A 17,892-nucleotide genomic window follows, 5' to 3' on the forward strand; every position below is an offset into this window, starting at 1 on the left:
ATTACATTACTCAATTTACTGAATTAAACTGAAACCTAAGGGGCAGATGCAGGCAGTGTACATCCTCTGTGATGTAATAAAGATCAGATTTTGCAGTTCTGTTTACTTGAAAGGGAAAGTGATCTCCACCTACTGATAATCAGTAAGTGATAATCTCTGGCAAGAGATAGGCAGTACATATGAAATGAGTTATAAGGAGGCCTTTAAGCAGACGACTGAAAATGCCTTTGTTTCTTTGGGAAGCTAGATGAATAAATCACATTTCTGTAAGCATAACTCAGGTAAAATAAAAATGAGCAGAAACAAACTGACAGCAGGGATAACACAAGGGACATCTGAAAAAAATTAGACATTCTTCATTATTCCATAGGCAGAGACATAAGAAATCCCCGTCAACTTTTTAACAACTTACAGGGTGTATTTTAACTATCAACTTCCTAGCTATTGCATTTATCAGAATTGATACAGTTAACCCGAAGAGGCTGCAAATGTGTTGTTACACACCCACCTCACCAGATCCTCATAAATGCTTGCAGAAGCCGTAAAAGACAGTGTGAAAAGCAGGACTGCCAGAAGGGGAGCCGGTGGGACACAGCGCGGGGTTTGCCGACGCTTGGTGCCCTCTCCTGGGCATGACAGATACACGTGTTCTGCCAAGTCAGAGCATGGCCACGGAAACGGGGTTTTCTACACATTTAAGTAATTCCTCAGACGAATCAAAGACACGGGTCAGCCAAGTCCAGACAGAAGAGAGAAAGTTCAAACGTTTCCCAGGGAAGTATTCAGCTGTTCAAGTCCGTTAAAATTTCTGACGCAGCAGCATGTTACATCACAACATTGTTTATTATGTAACTTTTTACAATACAAACAAAAATACAGAAATGCAGTATATGAATACAGCTAAATGCAAAATGGTGATTTTTTTTCTCGAGGCCATTTTCCCATTTCTAGTAAAATAAAGAAAGACTGCACACAGGTAGAAACAGGTTGGTAGTTAACTCCACAATTTTGCCTAGAAATGACCTATAAATGCGTTTTCCTGCTACTTACCATAAAATGTAAAAAGGGAGTTAAAGGAAAGTTTTACTCACTGGTTCCTACCATATGAAAGAAGCTATATTCTATTTAGGAGGGCCAATATATGGAAAAATATCTAAATTAAATGTTATTACAAAAAATGAAGCAGTAATGAGATCCTTCTGGCTAAAGAAGTTACTAAATGAGAATAGCATATATTTAAAGAATCCAAAACATAAAAGGGTTGTTATAAAAAGCTTAGGTGCACTGTAAGCTTACAACTTCTGTTTTTCCATGTGTCCTTTTAAACAATGGAAGTGTCAAAAATAGGGTCAACTGTGTTAGACTAAATTACATTATTGTATATGCTGCACTGAATGGAATTCATGTATAATAATAATAATAGAGAAGCATTGTTTGCATCATATTATGGCAATTTATCCTCACTAAAAACCGTCTAGAGTCCTGCATTTTTTAATATCCTGTAAACCGTTAAACCACCAGAACATGATTGTACAACAGTAAAATGTTTTCTTTTGCATTAAAATGACACCTGTTGAAAAAAAAAAAAGTTAAAAAAGGTACTTAGAGCTGTTATTTTTCCAAGTACACAACACCCTAGACAATTCAAGGCATCTCATTCTCCATCAAAATTAACAAAAATTTGTCATGCTGTTAAATCCATTACTATGGATACAACTGGTGCAAAATTGGTCAAACGGATCCAACAAACACTGATGTCCAGGCTGGCATATTGGCAACTAATACATAACTGGTGGTCAAAATGATGCATTTAAAATATCTTCCCTTTCTTCTTATTCTTTTCCAAGGTTCTAAAATGACATTTAAAAAAAAAAAAGTTTATTAAATAATGCATGCATGTTCTGATTTTTTTAAAATTACTAATAGTCAACTTTTAAAACATGCATTTTATAAAGCTTAATTGGTTGCAACACAACGTGTGAACCTTGTTATGTACACAGTCCTTGCACTGTGTGAGTCAAGCAATGCAGTGATCACCAGATTTTCCCTCCCAAGGACTAGAGGAATTAAACATTTTAATTCTCAAAACTTTAATTCTGCATCCCTGAGAAGTCTGATGCAATGTAGCTTTCAAATATAGACTTTTTTTTTTTTACATAGATATAGTTGTGTGTGGATAACGTTTTTGCAGATTAAAATCTGCTTTAGAAGCTAAAAGTCTTCCCAATACTGCTGATATATGCTCCTTTGTAGCTAAAGCAGCTCATGATTTTTCTTGGCTTTTAAGTGACACTTCCGCAGTGGTCAATGGCCATGGACCATTATTATCTCAGAAACTGCCTTTTAGCAGAAAGCTACAGAACTTTTACTTTCAACTGCAGGACAAGACTCCAATTTACCTGGAAGAATTCTGTTGTTCCAAAATACGTTGTTGAGCTTCCCAGTTTGCTTTCTCGTCCTCAAACTGGCGACGCTTTTCCTCTAATTCTTTGTGTTGTGCCTCCAAATTCTTTTTCATTTGTTCATGGCGTCGCTGCAGCTATAGGAAGCAATGAACAGAGTCATTAGGTGCAGCAAACACTGCGACTTTTGGAGCTGCAATAACAAAGATCAGCAACTATATTTATAAATGCAAGAAAATGCAGTATATTTTTTCTTCAGAGAAAGTGACTCAGACTAAAAACTCTAAGGTCATAGGTACTGCCAATAACAGAAATCAAAAGAGTGTTAATCCCGTAGCTTCATTTTATAGTTAACAGAAAATACCCCAAAACATATTTCCTTTTCTACATTTTTTTTTACATGCTTTATACTCAGCAGTGTCTATTGCCTAATTTTCTACATTTAGATAAATACAACAGAAGTTTATGAAGCCATGAATAGTGAAGGAAAAAAAAAGGAATGAATTGCATGGACATTTAAAAATTGGTATCACAGGATACACTCAGTCAAAAAGTCATGAGATAGTACATGAAAACCAGAAATATTTTTGTTTGTTTTTCATATAACAAGGACAGTGTGGAGGCCAGAAGTATAAATAGGTTCAGAAAGATTTGAGACAGAAATTGAGGAAGGATAAATCCAGTTACTACAAAAACCATGACCCAGATAAAATATCTAGCTTTAAAATCCTTAAATTGCTGACTGGTGTATCTTAGCATTTATATCCTTATCTATTTAGTTCTCAAAAAAAAAAGGAGAAAAAAAAATTAGATTGATTTTTTTTCCCCTCTGATCCAGTATGCCTTGGCTCCTTACAGTACCTAGGCTGCCAAGCATTTCAACTACTCTTCCAAGTTTCCTCACTTTTCCTCAAATGTAGAGTCAAACTTTCTTTAGGAACTTCAGCAGTTCTGAACTTCTCTATTAGGATTCTTGTGAGAAGCTGCTTTCTCAAAAATTAGGAAATTAGTTTTACTTAAACTTCTACTTATAATAGTCCCTTGAAAAGATCTTTCAGGGTCCCTTGAAATCTGTAAAAAAAGCTTCACTGTGAGGACTTCACCTGAAGATGACAGAAATTAAATATCCATTAAATTTGTTCAAATGATAACCAGAACAGTAATAAAAACATAGCCCTGACTCTTCCTTAGCCTAGTAATTCTCATTTAAATAATGCCTTATAAATATCATATCCAATTCCTGAAATGCTTTTGCAATATGCACAGCAAGTGATCATTACTACATTAGCTTATGTAAGCCCTAAAAGTCTCAAGACTTTTTAAAATCACATGGAATAAAATAGTCCCAAAATATTTCAAAGAAAAGGGAGGAGAAGAAGAAGGTAAGAAAGTTAAAGAGTATTTTAACATACTATGACTGTGAAAATAAAAATAGAATGCATGTGAACATTAAAATTATATTTTAAGTTCAGGTTTACACCATTTCAGCAAAGATAACAAGCTGAGAAAGAAAAATTGTGTTGTTTGTCTTTACCCATAAAATCCAACTATGGAATGAATTATGTTGGAAAGTCTTGGTAAAACGTGCTATCTCTACACTTGTACAGCCTCACGCATATTGGGGTTTAAGACATTTTGATTACCTCAGCTTCAGAGTCCTTCAGTTTCTGAACTTTTTCTTTGACTTTCATCTCAAACACCTGCTCCATTTCCATTTCCATTTTTTTCATTTTGGCTACATGCTCCCTCCTTTCCTCCTCCATCTGTGCCAATGGGCTCCTGCCATAAATCCAGAAGAAGGAGTTAGTGAATAAGAACTTTTTTCCCTGTCTGTTACATTAGGGTATCTGGAAAAAGCAAGATAAAAATGCTGAAGCATTAACATAAATACGTCGGTGTAGGCACTGCTAGTTTAAATTCAATTTGCATTATTAACTGTTTAATTAAGCTTTACACAAAAAGACATCTCATACAGTATCCTTTCCTCCACCACATTTGATTCACATTACATCTAAGTTAATAGAAACTCTTGACTTTCTATCTGTAGAACCACCTGGTGATGGGAATAGAGGAAATCAATATTACAACAAGAACAACAAAAATTAGCATCTTCCAAGTGATCTTCAGGCGTCTTGTTCTTTCCCATTCAAATATATACAAAAATTAATGGACATAATAAAAAATTTAAGAGGACTGCAGACTAAAGTCCCATTTTCTCTCTAAATCTTCACTGTTCCAAGTGAGCCCAAGAGTAAGTTAACACTACAATTATGTTGAATACTGTGGTCATGGTTTTGAAGAGGTATCAGCTTCATGAAAAAGGTTTGGGCAACTGAACATCAGTATTTTACCCAAGTGTTAGTTGGAAGATTTTCCTTTAAAAAGCTACTAATAAACTTTATGCATAAAAATAATGTACATTATTTTTAATTTTTCCATACACTTTATGGTAACTACTTTCTGGATTCTACTGAATTTTGAAAGCTGTATAAGCCTGCTATCCATGTTATGGTGATATGGGTTTTAAATAGCAAGTTTCACATTAAGTACTGAATAAAACAGGATGATTATGATCTAGTGACGATTGCTACATAGAGTCTTGTAAGACTATGCTGTTCAACAAAGAGCAATCAAAACAAATCACTGGCCTCTTGTTTCAGTTTTGAGTATGTACAGCTTAAAATGGCAAAGTTTTAACTACTGTGTTGGTAAAAATGAAGAACTGAATATATTTAGAACTGTTACAATCAAACAGCAGACGATATCTACTGTAATGTATGCAAAAGTCAGTCAGACCAGCAAATTGTAAATGTAGGTGGCAAGCCTAAGCCCTATTAAAAATAAGATTTTTGTTTTCATTTCTTAAAAAAACCCAACAAACCAACAAAATAAACAAAAAAATCCCTGTTCTGATTCAAATCGTGGAGAAAAGGCATTTTAAAGGGAGAAAAGTTTTGACTAATTTCCAGTGAGGACTGAAACATAATTAGCAATATCTTTTTTGATTCAGAATTTGCGACTCATTCTTAAAGGAATGGAAGTTTCATATCAAGCATAGTCAAGATTTAGTTTGACTATTATTGGCTCATTTCATCCTTTCTGCTCACCCATTTTCACCAACTAGCCATACAGTGAAAGTAAGCAATGCCATATCAAGTCGAGCCCATACAATTTCTTTCTCAAACATCAGTATTTTAAAGTTAAAAATTGGTGGGGGTGAGGAGGACGAAAATGGCATTTCCATTAAAAAAATAAAATTAAACAGAATCTGAACTAATATTTGCGAAGCCTGGACTTATGAGTTAGATGCTGTACAATATACAGCACTGAATTAGTCTGATCCTCAGACTAATTTTTACTTTAGTCCTTCAAAAGGCCAGTGCTAGCAATCTTTTCCAGGAAAAAATTAATGGTTATACACAGGTGAAGTAGAATAATACAGAAAAATAATAAGGAAGTGAAGGAAGAGGTAAATAGCAGTACTTGTGGAAGCTAAGCAGCCGTCAAAACAAGACTATTTTCCTCTTGTTATCTTTTAGAAGTGTAAAGTTCTCAAATGTATCTGCTCTTCAAAAATTAATCTAGGAAGTAGACTGAATACTGAGGAATCATTGGTGCAGTCTGGACTTGAAAGGGGAGCAGAACTGTCCTTTGATTTACAACTTAATGTAATGGGGATGTCACACAAGTTGTATTTGAGAAGGCAGTAAAAAAAAAAATCAGTCTGCATAGAAAATTTGATGAACTAACAAGCAAGCATTTACAGCTGAGAGCTTTACAACACAGTCACAACTGTTTTTATTAGGTCCAATGTATGTGACATGGGTAGAAGCATATCACCCTGTATTTCAGGAAAAAAATTATACAAGGGACTTAAACAAAACAAACCAACACACAAACAAACAAAAACACCAAAAAAAAAAGAGCTGAAGCAAAAAAACCCAAACAAACCACTAAACAAAGATGTAAAACATTGAATTGATTTAGGACGATGTGTGCTAAAACAGCCCTCTAAGTTATTCTTCAAAAGATAAAAATTATTCTAGATATGCCCCAAGTGGAACCTCTGCAAGCCAGTAATAAGACAAAATCACAGTCAGAAAAGATTTAAGTTACTAAATTCCCAATTCAATAAAAAGTTGTAAATTTACAGATAAAGAAGAAAATTCCACTAATTCTATATAAAAATGATGGAACTATGGATAGAAACTGGTGGAATTACACAATTTATGCACTTCTACTGATTTTTGAAATTTGACCAAATTTGTCTTGAGTCTTAGCCAGAAAGTTTCTAAAGAGGATGGGTTTTTACAGAGATATTTGCCACTGAAAGTATTTATAAATTCCTAAAGTTTACAATAGCAGAGCTTTAGAAAAAAAAAAAACAAACCAACTGCTAGGGGAAAAAAAACAATGCCAAGAGCGGGATAACAGGAAACTGTTTTAAATTTGAAACATTAAACAGTTAAATCCTTTTTGTGTTTGTAGAATTTTTGTCTTTACGTTGTTTGGAAAAATTTAAATGACCACTTACATGCCTTCAACTGTGTCAAATCTAAAAAACAAAAAATACAGAGGCTTAGCTTAGCATGCTTAAATAAAACCACAAAAACAAAAAGCAATAATTAAAAAAGTAAATTCATTAATAATAGATTCCTAAAGCTAATTATGTGCTCCCCAGAAAGCAAATTTTTCATACTAAAAGGAAAGACTGTTAGTTAAAGCTTGCTACATTTATTTAAAGTTCAGTCAGTTAACCACTACACCATGTCAATATTAACACAGGTTTGATGTGCAGATGCTTTCAGAATTAGTTTCCTTAGAATATTTATGTTTTTAGAGTGATTTTAAATATTGTAGTGACATGAACAACCACTTGCTCTACACAAGTTTTCGGAAACCAATGCCATCTCGAGGCTTATCTCTTCATTTAGAATTTGTCAGCTAGCAGAGGCCACTGTATGAAGCCCCCGGGAATGTTCTGGTGCAGCAGGAAGAGCACTTGGATCGCACGGCCAGCAGAGGTCTCAGCGGCGGCTCGGGCCGGCTCGGCTGCAGAGTCACCTCCCCGGGGCACAGGGATGCTTCCCCAGCGTGCCTCGGCTCAGCGCAGCACTGATGCCACGGGAGGGGAAAAAAGGGCTGAAAAAACAAGCTCTGATATTAAGTCTCACCATCCTGTGAGATGGGCTTATAACATCGGAACCATTTCACTAAAAATACAGGTAAAAGGAGCTAGAAGCAGTCTGGGCTTAGCAGTCAGAAGGACCTGAGCATTGTGTATTTGTTACCCTGCATTGAACAGATGAGTAGATGGATAAGGCACATCTTTATGATGTACAAAATAAGACTTGACTTTTAAACCCACTGAAGATAGCAGCTTCATACAGCAAACGAAAAAGACTTCTCAAATTACAACTTTTAAATTTCAGACCAAATGCCATTTTCTCACATCACATAGTACGTGTGAAATGACAATTACAACAAAATTTAAAGAGACAAGTTATCCACATAGGTGAAGACTACCCCTGACATTTTATTTTATTTTTTTAATTGTTGGGATTATGTTGAAAATTTAAAAAAATCAGACCAAGCCTAAAATACAAAAACCCCTATATAAACATGGAAAATAAATGCTCTGGACTGCTCTTAGGTTAACAAGTTACTTACAGAACAGCAGAGTTTCACCAAACCAAAGGAGACAAATCAGAGATAAAATTATTAACTGTACAGAAAAAAACCTGTTTCAATTTATCTACACAGTATTATTAAAACTTGTAGCACATACTTCTATCTGTTTTCACGTGTGCATTTTTGTTCAAAGAAATATGTTAACAGCTGCATGAAAAACTAAGATCTATTAAGATCATAAAAATACAGCTGTTTTAAAGGTACAAAAGGTCAATTCAGAACAGCTGCCAGCAGGAGAAACCTTTGGAAAACTACAAGCACCACTGCATGTACATCTCCTCTTATGCCTACCCTCCCAGTTTCCAATAAACAGCTGCTTAGGAATTTCCAGAGCCAGAGGTTAGTTATATCTGTGTTTAACCATATGCTTGTAATACCACCAGACAGCATCAGAGCATGTCTCCATTCTCACACAGAGATACAGGATCTGTCTCCCATGAAACAATCAGATTCCCAGAAGACAAGTCAAATATTGCCCCATTTTGAGACACAGACACTTTCAAAAGGCAAGCAGGCAAGCGTAAAATTCCTGAGGGGAGGCACAGATAAACTGTTAATATCTGTTCATCCCCCTGAATTTTCAGGGGGTGCATGGTTAGTAGGAAAATTCCTTCTATTCAGCTTCAACTATTCTAGATTGAAATCCACAAAAAGCATTGAAGCCAAAAAAAGCATGTTAAAGCTTAAAAAAATTGCTGCAACTCAACATATGGATAATGTAACAAGACAAGAATAGCATCAGCTGGCTCATACCCAGTACATGCATTCAAGAATTTTATGTATTTACTTATTAAGTCATTCTATGTTTCAGGAAACAAACTCTAGAAAAAGGTTCAAAATATTCCTTACAGATTTAAAAGAGGTTTTATGATCTTTCAGATGGTTGAATCAAACAAACAGCAAAAACTCGCTTGGAAAAAACCCCAAACCCAAAAATTGATAGCAAAGAGCACCAGTTGTATTTATTCATCTCTGAGCTGCACTGCTGCAATGCTCTGAGCAACAAATTTCTAAAGGAGAAAATTGTTCCAGAAAGCATGGTCCCCTGGAAATACTCAGGTGGGACAGCACAGTGATCTGAGGTGGCAGGAGATGCAAGGTAAGCATGCTTCAGAAACACAGTAATTCTAGATCCTCTTTGTGCATATTCTGCCTCAAAAGGAAGTATCAGCAATGCTATCAGCAACTGACTGGGGCAGGGGGACTGAAGATTGCAAAAAGAGTTTTGCAACCTACTCGCAGATGGATTTTTGTATAAAATAACATCTTGCTATGTCTGCAATACAGGAATAAAAAATAATTTTAAAATTTTTAAGAATGCAGAATAACCAGTCCTTATTTCAGTGCCAGACTGAGTATGTAGATGCAGACTACACCAATCTAAGCAGGCACACAACAAAAAACGGTGAAAGTGTTGTCACCAAAATTCAGATTTTTAAAAGTCTAAGGAAAACAAAGATTTTGAAAGGTATATAAAACCCCCCCAGTATTAACACACACACACACAAAAATCTAAACAACTTCCTTTGATAACCCGAATGACAATAGGAAAAAAAAGGTTTCACTTTTCAGTACAGTAATAGCAAATCACAGTACAGTAAAAAGCATAGTAATAGCAAGTTAGAAGTCCTAAAGAAAATAGAGAATTTTCTATTCTGCACTACTGTTACTACGTTATCACCTGATATACTTGCTCTGTGTACTCAGAAGCCTTGAGATATGAGTGAGGGATAATAGGATGGCAAAAAACATGACCGTAAGAAGTAGTAACCACAGTGTTATGGATACACATATTTGCAAAGACTTGATAAACTTTACTAAATTCAAGTACACTTCTGAAGAGTTGATATAACTGACAGAAACTATTACATTTTTTGTCAGTGCTGAGCAGGGAAGTCTCGTGTAGGCTCACACTAGATGAAACTAAATCATGTTCACTTAAACCATTCCCTCACAGCCACGTTCAAAGCATTAAGATGGTGTAAAATAGACACTTTAGTGAAAAATGGCTTTGTAGCTGCCATATGAATGGAAATAGCAGATATTGCCATTTAATTTCAGGAATCTTCCTCAGGAAGAACAGCTGTAATTTTGCATAGCATTAGCTGAAAAGAATAGCACCCTATTTAAGTACAAATTTCTCAATCAAAATATATAGTACAAAAGGTAAGAATATCACTAATTATTAATTATTTAACAACTAATTACTTTGATGCAATTAGTGCATGCAGAGCAGGTAAAATACTTAAGAATGTAGCTGTTCTTAAACAGCAGTATGCAATGTAGAATACAGTAGATCCCACTTCTAAATCTTCCAATAACTTCATTAGGTTGGCAAATAACTTGCTGTCAGAGGTAATTAAAATGACAAGAGTTAAAAAAAAAAGCTCCAAAATGCTGCACTGTAACTCTTCTCACAAAAGATAATGCTGCTGCAATAATTTCCCTGACATGATAAGCAGCCATATAAGTAGCCAGAGCAGCATTTCAAAGATGACAGTAGCAGGTCTGGATTTTCAAAGTTTCCAAACAAATATTAACCCATTCTTCTCAAAGACATCCCTAACAAAGAGTATGGATAATTCATGCAAAAAACCCAATAATCCCAAATATAGCATATAAACCAAAATAGAAACACTAATGCACAAGAACTTTGCAGTAAGTACCAGTGAAATAAAACCGCAAGAGTAAATGTAAGGATTCTGTTCAGAACTGAATCTAACTAAAAGCCAGTATTTAACATGTTCAGTTAAACTAGCATAAACCTTAGTGAAATAGAAAAAAAAAAACCCGATTGTAAATAAACAAGAGGCCTACAGCGTTCACACACAGCACAGAAGCAACTGACTGGAGGCTATTTACAAACAAAACCACCACCACCTCTCCCCAAAAACCCCAAAACCAAAAATCACACCATGTGTTCACAAAAGCAAACAACCAAAAAAGCAGAGTAAAAATATTAAAGTGCAATACAACCTTAACAGGAACTTACTTTGTTAGCTGCCCTTTATTTTTGTTGTTGTCAACACCGTTGTATGTAACAGCTGCCAGTTTTCTGCTTCTGTAGTTCTCATAATGTACATTGTTAGTGACATCCTTCAGGTCCTGCATATGAGTTCTGTCAATAAGGGTAATTTATCAGATTAGTGCACTAATACAAAATACTATCTGAAAAATCAGTCCATGTTCATTTTGGAGATTGACTTAATTAAATTACATCCCTCCATTAAAGTCCCATTCCACACAATGTTGTCATTCCAACAATCAAATTAGAGCTGTCAGGACAGATGTGAAAACTGTGTATTACTACTGTAGTAGGTAAGAAAAAGCATGTCAGGCAAACGACAAGCCAAAACTTCCTAGTTGCTATCTTTAAAGTTTACAAAAGCTAAACGTAAAGTTAAAGACTGATTTACAAGCATGAGCTTCCTTTCATGATTTTCCATTGTCAGCCTGGAGAAAATAAAAACTTAATAATCAAACTCAGAGTTGTTGCAGCAGATGTCACCTAGTGAACTGGTGTGAGTATAGGACTTGGCACCTAACACAGTGAAGCACAGGCAGCCTTGCTGTAGACAACTGCAGCACTGCAAATATTTTGAAAAATGCCTACAAGTAAGTACACATCACTACAACTAAGCACACATCAGCACTAACAGACAACTCAGTTTCCTATAGCTTATCACAGTTTTCAAGAACAAGCAATCACGAAGTAAAGAGAACTATTACAAAAAAAAAAAAGTCCTTACCAACACTACTGCTTGCAAATATGTCGATAAACAAGGTATCATAAAGGGTAAGATACTGTTTACAATTAAAAACACGGGGATTAACATGAACTCACTATCTCAAATCCTTTTTTCTCCAATATATGACTTCCCAAGCTCTCAGACATACCAGACAGTGTTAATGTTACCTGTAAGTTACTTACCTTATCAACATGTTCCTCAGAATTGTGAAGTCACAGTGTTCACCATTTTCAACTGCAAAAGAAAGTAAATTTTTGTTGAGATGCCAACCAAAATATGTGCCTTATAGAGGTAAGATGTCATCCATCTACATTCATTCCAACAATAGATTACTTCCAGCCTTTCCTTACTGAAAAAACGTGTTAACAGTATTTTACTAGCAGAGTTCCTATGCTCCCCTGAGCCATACTGACAAACTGTACTCTGAGTCAGTACAGCAGAATAAGCTACCACAACAGAAACATAGTTTTGTCAGTTTAACTTTTTGATCCTTTGGAGGCCCTGCCAGCACAGTTGTGTAAGGATCAGACACTAACTGCAGACCCCAGTCTAGATCCAGCTATATCCAAAACCCTTTAAAAGACAGACTTAATGCAATCTATTTCCACCTTCCCCACTAAATGAGTTGTAGAAGTCTTCATTTTAATTTTTATGTGGATTTAGTTCTTCATTAACTAAGGAAAGGAAGGTTGTGTATTTAATTTGATGCACCTACATCAAGAGAGAATGGGCAGCTGTCATTAGATTCCACCTATTCCACTGTGCCTATCACCCTAGTAATGTAGAAGAGGCTGATTCTGAGTGGCATTTCCTTCATAGATAATGAAATGACAGTGGGGAAAAATGAGCACCCCCAGAACTCTCTGGTGTGCAGACAGAGAAGGCAACATAGAAAAGCGCACACAAAAGAAAGGCAGGTTTCCAACGTGTCCCTGAAGTAAAGACATACATTTTCGTGGGAAGGAAGGGAAAAAACAGGAAGAAGGAATTCAAATAGCCCAAGTAAGTTCAGTGAATCCCACAGAAAAGTGCAGAACATAGACTCTGTGTGTGTTTGTCTTGTATCTGCACTCCTGCATTATTTCATTCCATGGTTTTACAAACTGGTAAATTCCACTCAGATAGTAAATGAAGTCATACTTCCAAAAAAGCATCATTTCTGAGTATTCTGTCCTTGGCTAACAGACTGAAAGCCACTTAAAGAGGTTGCTTTTAGTTAGGCTAGCTCTTCCCGTCCCAAAGTTGTACAATCATGAACATGAAGCCTTTAACAGATTTGTTTTAAAATAAAGAAAAGCAGCACCATTTTGTACATCTCCAAATGCCAACGCAAGAGCTTTAAATAAAGCTTGATCCTCTCTGGTGCAGCTGGTTTTTACTTTCTGCCAAACCTCATTTCCTGCCAGACATGCACTTCAAAGTGTTACAGCATTTCTCTTTAAAGTATTGGTCCATACACTGCTTGTTGGTTGGGGCTTTTTTTGTCTATTTTACACTGCATCCAATTTATAGTCCATTGCCCTTGGAAGGCAGAAATAATGAGGAAAAGAAAAATATTCTCTTTATCCAACACATGCACATCACAAGGAAAAAATTCAATGATCATGGAGAAGCAGTTTAATAGTGACTGTCTCACTGCAGAGCATGGTGCAAGTCTTGCCATTTGAAATATGTGAACGGCATTAAAGCACAAGAAATGGTTACCAGAAGAACATGCAGTTATCTTCAAGTCTCTATAGCAATAGAAAGTAAGTTCTAAATAAAATAAAATAAAAAAAAGGTATTCTATTCATTACCAGGGACCTTCCCCAGCAATTAAGACTCAGATGTTTTAGGAAAAAAACAAATTCTTCCAGAAACTTTAAACTGAACTTATGAGAAAGGAGTTGGTCAAATTAATATTTATAATGTGTATCCTCTAGGAAGAAAAATCTAAGGAATACACATATTTTATATGAAAAAAATTAACACGAGAAAGCTAGAAAACAGTTGTAATTTAAGTCATATCATTACCTGCCCTAAGTCACTACAGGTTTTATAACTACTCACTGAGGCTTCAACAGGTATCTGCTTGCAAAGTTATGTATTGCTGAAACCTTTACTTTGTTCCAGTATTATCAGAATAACAAAATGGTATATTCAGTAAATTTCCAGATCAAATAACATTCAAATTAAGCATTTCAAACATTTCAAATATAGACTAATGGCTAATAAATTTTAAATGGATTAAAAAAAAAAAAATCACAAGAAAGCCTTACCTTCTGCAACACCCCATGGGTACTGCCTTCCTCTAACTCTCTTGCCATTGACTTCAATGATCGTATTACTACCTACCACAGCAAGAGGTAAACGGTCCTACAAGATAAAGTATGACTTTTACTGCCAAAAGATACTGAAAGCATGCCCATGTGTAAATTTGACATAAGCTAGCTTGGGGCTATAACACTGCTGTGCAGCTAACCCCAAGTGCAAGAATAGTGATGTTTACTGACCTCTGCCTAGTTTAATGACTTATATATACACACACACCCTTCTAAATTCCTTATACTGTTGTATTCTGTAAATCTAGTTAAGAAACAGACATTAATGTTACTTAGTAAGCTAAGCAACAGGCAAACCATTTCCTATTTACTTAATCGCACAGTTAATTATTTACCAATTCACATTCCCACTGGCTACAAGGACTGTTACTTTGGCTGGATCTTATATCCAGTTTTCAAAGGTTTGGCAAAGAACTACTTCAAGTTCTTGTTTTCAGTTGAACCGAGAATGCCTCCAGTGTATCAAGCAACAAAGGAGCCAAGAGCAGCTTCAAGTGGCTGAAAGGAACAGAGTACAAAGCTAAGTATTTCAGACTTTTGTCTTTGCTTTTATTCTGCTCTTCTCCTCTAGGCTTAGTCCCAGGGCATCTTCCATTTGTGATATTTGTGTTTAGCTATCCTAGGTGATTCCCACAGTAACAAAAAAACTTAAAAGCTCTTGCAGGCTGTTAAAGCTACTGAACAAACAGAAGCAAGGCTCAAGAAACATGTACAACATGGACTCCGACATAAAAGAACAAACCAAAAACATGAGTAAACTAAGAAGAAGCCTTTCAACAGCCTGACAGTCCTTTTGATTTTCTTTAGTCATTAATCTCCATTAAGGTTTCAGTATATCAATCAGACAACTATCAGCTGCAATGCACATACTCTATGCCACCGCACACCTCTGTCTGAAAGACAACCCTGGCCTCCTTCAAAGCTCAGAACCAAAAAAAAGTGGTAGGTAGATAAAAGTCAAATAGTCATGAAATTAAAAAAGTGATCTTTTAGAGTTCATTAAATGAACTCTCATTCTGAATTTTAGCCAAAGGACTTAGATGACTTAAGAGTGTCATTCATTGCTCCTGCCGAGGAACAGTGACACTTAGGACAGCTTTGCATTTGATTTCTATCTCCTACACATACTGGTGGGTTCTTCATTAATGACAGAATGCTTTTCACACTCAACCCCCCTTGCCACTCCATAAGCAGTTTTTCAAAAGAAAATTAATTTACCTTTATCTTTTTAACAATTTTGTTTTCTTCTTCATCATCTGTTTCTGGAAATTCATATATTTTAATTTTGTGTTCTTGGATTTCTTTCATTATCTAAAAAGAAAAGTGTTATCTGTTTGAGAAATTCATACTCTGTAGTAACTCAATGTTTCTTGCTGCAATCCGATTCTCCCTCCTTATGTCTGATATGTAAGATCCTTGTTAATTCATATTAAGATGACTAAGTTACATTACAAAACTTGCACATGTTTAACACCACCAGGTGACCCCAATGGGTTATTAGTATGACCATCTCTTCTTAAGCCAGGGGGAAGACAGGATCAGAGTCAGTGCCTCACAGCTAACAGAATATTATCCACCAATAAAAAGACAGCAAAAATTAATACTAGTTTTCTATGATGGGACAAACAACAGATTTACCCTAATGGAAATCCTACCTGAATGTGCAAAACTAATACAACCCTACTTAAGTTCTCAGACTAGTTTCGCAATTGAGTCCCTTCAAAATATAAAATATTTGAATAGATAACTGCAGGCATATTTCACCCCTTTAAGTTCCCACAATAGCTACTCCTGTCACTCCTTTCCTGTTTCTAACACACCTGAGCATCAGTTGCTTGAAGCAGGATCACCTGCCTATTTTAATAGAGCTTATGACTGATGGACTGACTCTAGCAGTTAGTTGTGTTGAAAAACATTTGCAAGCATTAACAAAAATTTAATAAAAACTGACAGCATCATCAAAAAAGTGACCATACTGTTTTGCTGCTTCATTTGTCTGAAGGGTATTTTTAAAAACAAGATGATTAGTTTTCCAGAATTTTAGAACGGAAAAACATCAGACCATTTAGTTGACAGCTGCACTGCAAAGCCCTGGGGAATATTTCTGGTTCATGAGTTTGCAGTCTTATAAGAACGTAAGTATCCAATTCATGCAAGGACTTATTTTCAAAGTTTGATTTGGGAAGTCTCCCCTATTTAACCTCAATTTATGATAAAACTGCTTACATATTTAGAAATATTCTGTGTTCCACCATTTTTTCCTTTCATTTTGTCCTCTGATTTTTAATCTTAAATCAAGAGTTTTGCACACAACACCTCTTAATGACATCTTTTCAGAACCTGTGTTCTAAACTGGGACTGGACAGAGTTCAATAAAACAAACTTCCTGTCTTGTCTTGTCCTGCTCTGGGTCCTCCTCATCCTCTTCATACAATACTAAAAAGCTTAAATCTACTTCTACTCTGATCATGTAGCTGAAAATAAAACATAAGCCACTTGCAGACACTGATGCCAAATACATTCTACAAATACAGAGACACTACATCAGTTGTATCAATGTTACAATTATCTCACCATCTTTAAAATGCATTACCACAGCCCAAGACTGAGTAGGTATACTGATTCTCATCTAATACCTGAGGTCTCTTTAATAAATACAGCGCATCAACATGAAAGTGAATACCACAACACAATCAATAATACTCTCATACTCTTAAATACATTTTTTTTAACACACAACTTCTGTTAGGTACCTAACTCTTGAAAGCTCCTTTCCTTCCTTACTGATTTTTATCTCAGCAGTGAATTATTTCACTTGCCAAGAAACATACTATACTTGAAACCTCTTGCCCTGAGGACAAAAACAAGATTATTTCACCAAGAATTATAATTAAATCTAGAGATATAAATTACTTGGCTTTGCTGTCTCAAGTCATTGCTTCAGGGTTTAAACTTTTCATGTAGGTTACATCTCACCATTTCCATAGGGATCAACTTAATAAATTATCCTGTGTTGTAAATATTAATTTTTCAACTCACCTGTTTTTTAAACTGTTGGCATTCCTCAGGTGTAAGTGTGTCTGCTTTGGCAATAAGTGGAATGATATTCACTTTTTCATGCAGGCGCTTCATAAACTCTATATCCAAAGGCTTAAGTCTGAAAAACAGCATTAGAGCTTTGCAATTTTTTATTAATTAAACAAGAATGTACAAATGATGAGATTTGTCCTGACAACTATTCTTGAAACACTGATTTATGAGTGACTGATGACTAAATGGAAGTCAAAAGGCTACCTGCAACTACTACAGGAAATCCCCTAAATTGTATCATACCAGAGGAATAAGTCATATGTTAATACTACTAGTAGTCACGAGACTTCTGCTAGCTGAAATTACACTCATTTAAGCAGGTGATAAGACCTCTCCTATGAAAGTAGTAAAGTTCATGTCATTAGCCAGAAAATAATCCCATTTAAAGCCTGACTGATAAGAGTTTACAGCTGTGAATTATGCTCTGAAAGTCATGTTTATTATGGTGTTTCCTCTTGAGAGTGGGCTGGGAGATTTATTTTTTTTTTTTTTAGACCTTAGATTGCTGAAGACAATAACTTCTGTGGCCTGTGCACAAATGAAGTAGAAATATCTCATCTCTAAATTGTTATGTAAAACAGAAAGACAATTATTAAGGTGGATGACAATAACATAAAAACTAAAACAACCATCGTATGG

The 17,892-nt window shown here is 35.4% G+C and overlaps 1 protein-coding gene across 1 annotated transcript in view; it reads right to left on the reverse strand.

Moving 5' to 3' along the window:
* Positions 1–824: 824 nt before the first annotated feature.
* The window catches only part of SEPTIN7 (septin 7), a gene marked incomplete at its 5' end in the record, with an annotated part of 63,201 nt that continues 46,133 nt past the window's right edge, over positions 825–17,892 (reverse strand). The window contains 9 exons of the mRNA XM_051768537.1: positions 825–1,850; positions 2,400–2,539; positions 4,046–4,181; positions 6,937–6,957; positions 11,086–11,211; positions 12,025–12,076; positions 14,101–14,197; positions 15,382–15,474; positions 17,203–17,320. Of these exons, the coding sequence (XP_051624497.1) occupies positions 1,811–1,850; positions 2,400–2,539; positions 4,046–4,181; positions 6,937–6,957; positions 11,086–11,211; positions 12,025–12,076; positions 14,101–14,197; positions 15,382–15,474; positions 17,203–17,320 (823 nt within the window). The remainder of the gene's footprint in view (positions 1,851–2,399; positions 2,540–4,045; positions 4,182–6,936; positions 6,958–11,085; positions 11,212–12,024; positions 12,077–14,100; positions 14,198–15,381; positions 15,475–17,202; positions 17,321–17,892) is intronic.

The sequence above is a fragment of the Manacus candei genome, unplaced genomic scaffold (assembly GCF_025592945.1).
Source record: "Manacus candei isolate 608988 ecotype Guabito, Panama unplaced genomic scaffold, ASM2559294v1 h1tg000095l, whole genome shotgun sequence".
Taxonomy (NCBI): Eukaryota; Metazoa; Chordata; class Aves; order Passeriformes; family Pipridae; genus Manacus; species Manacus candei.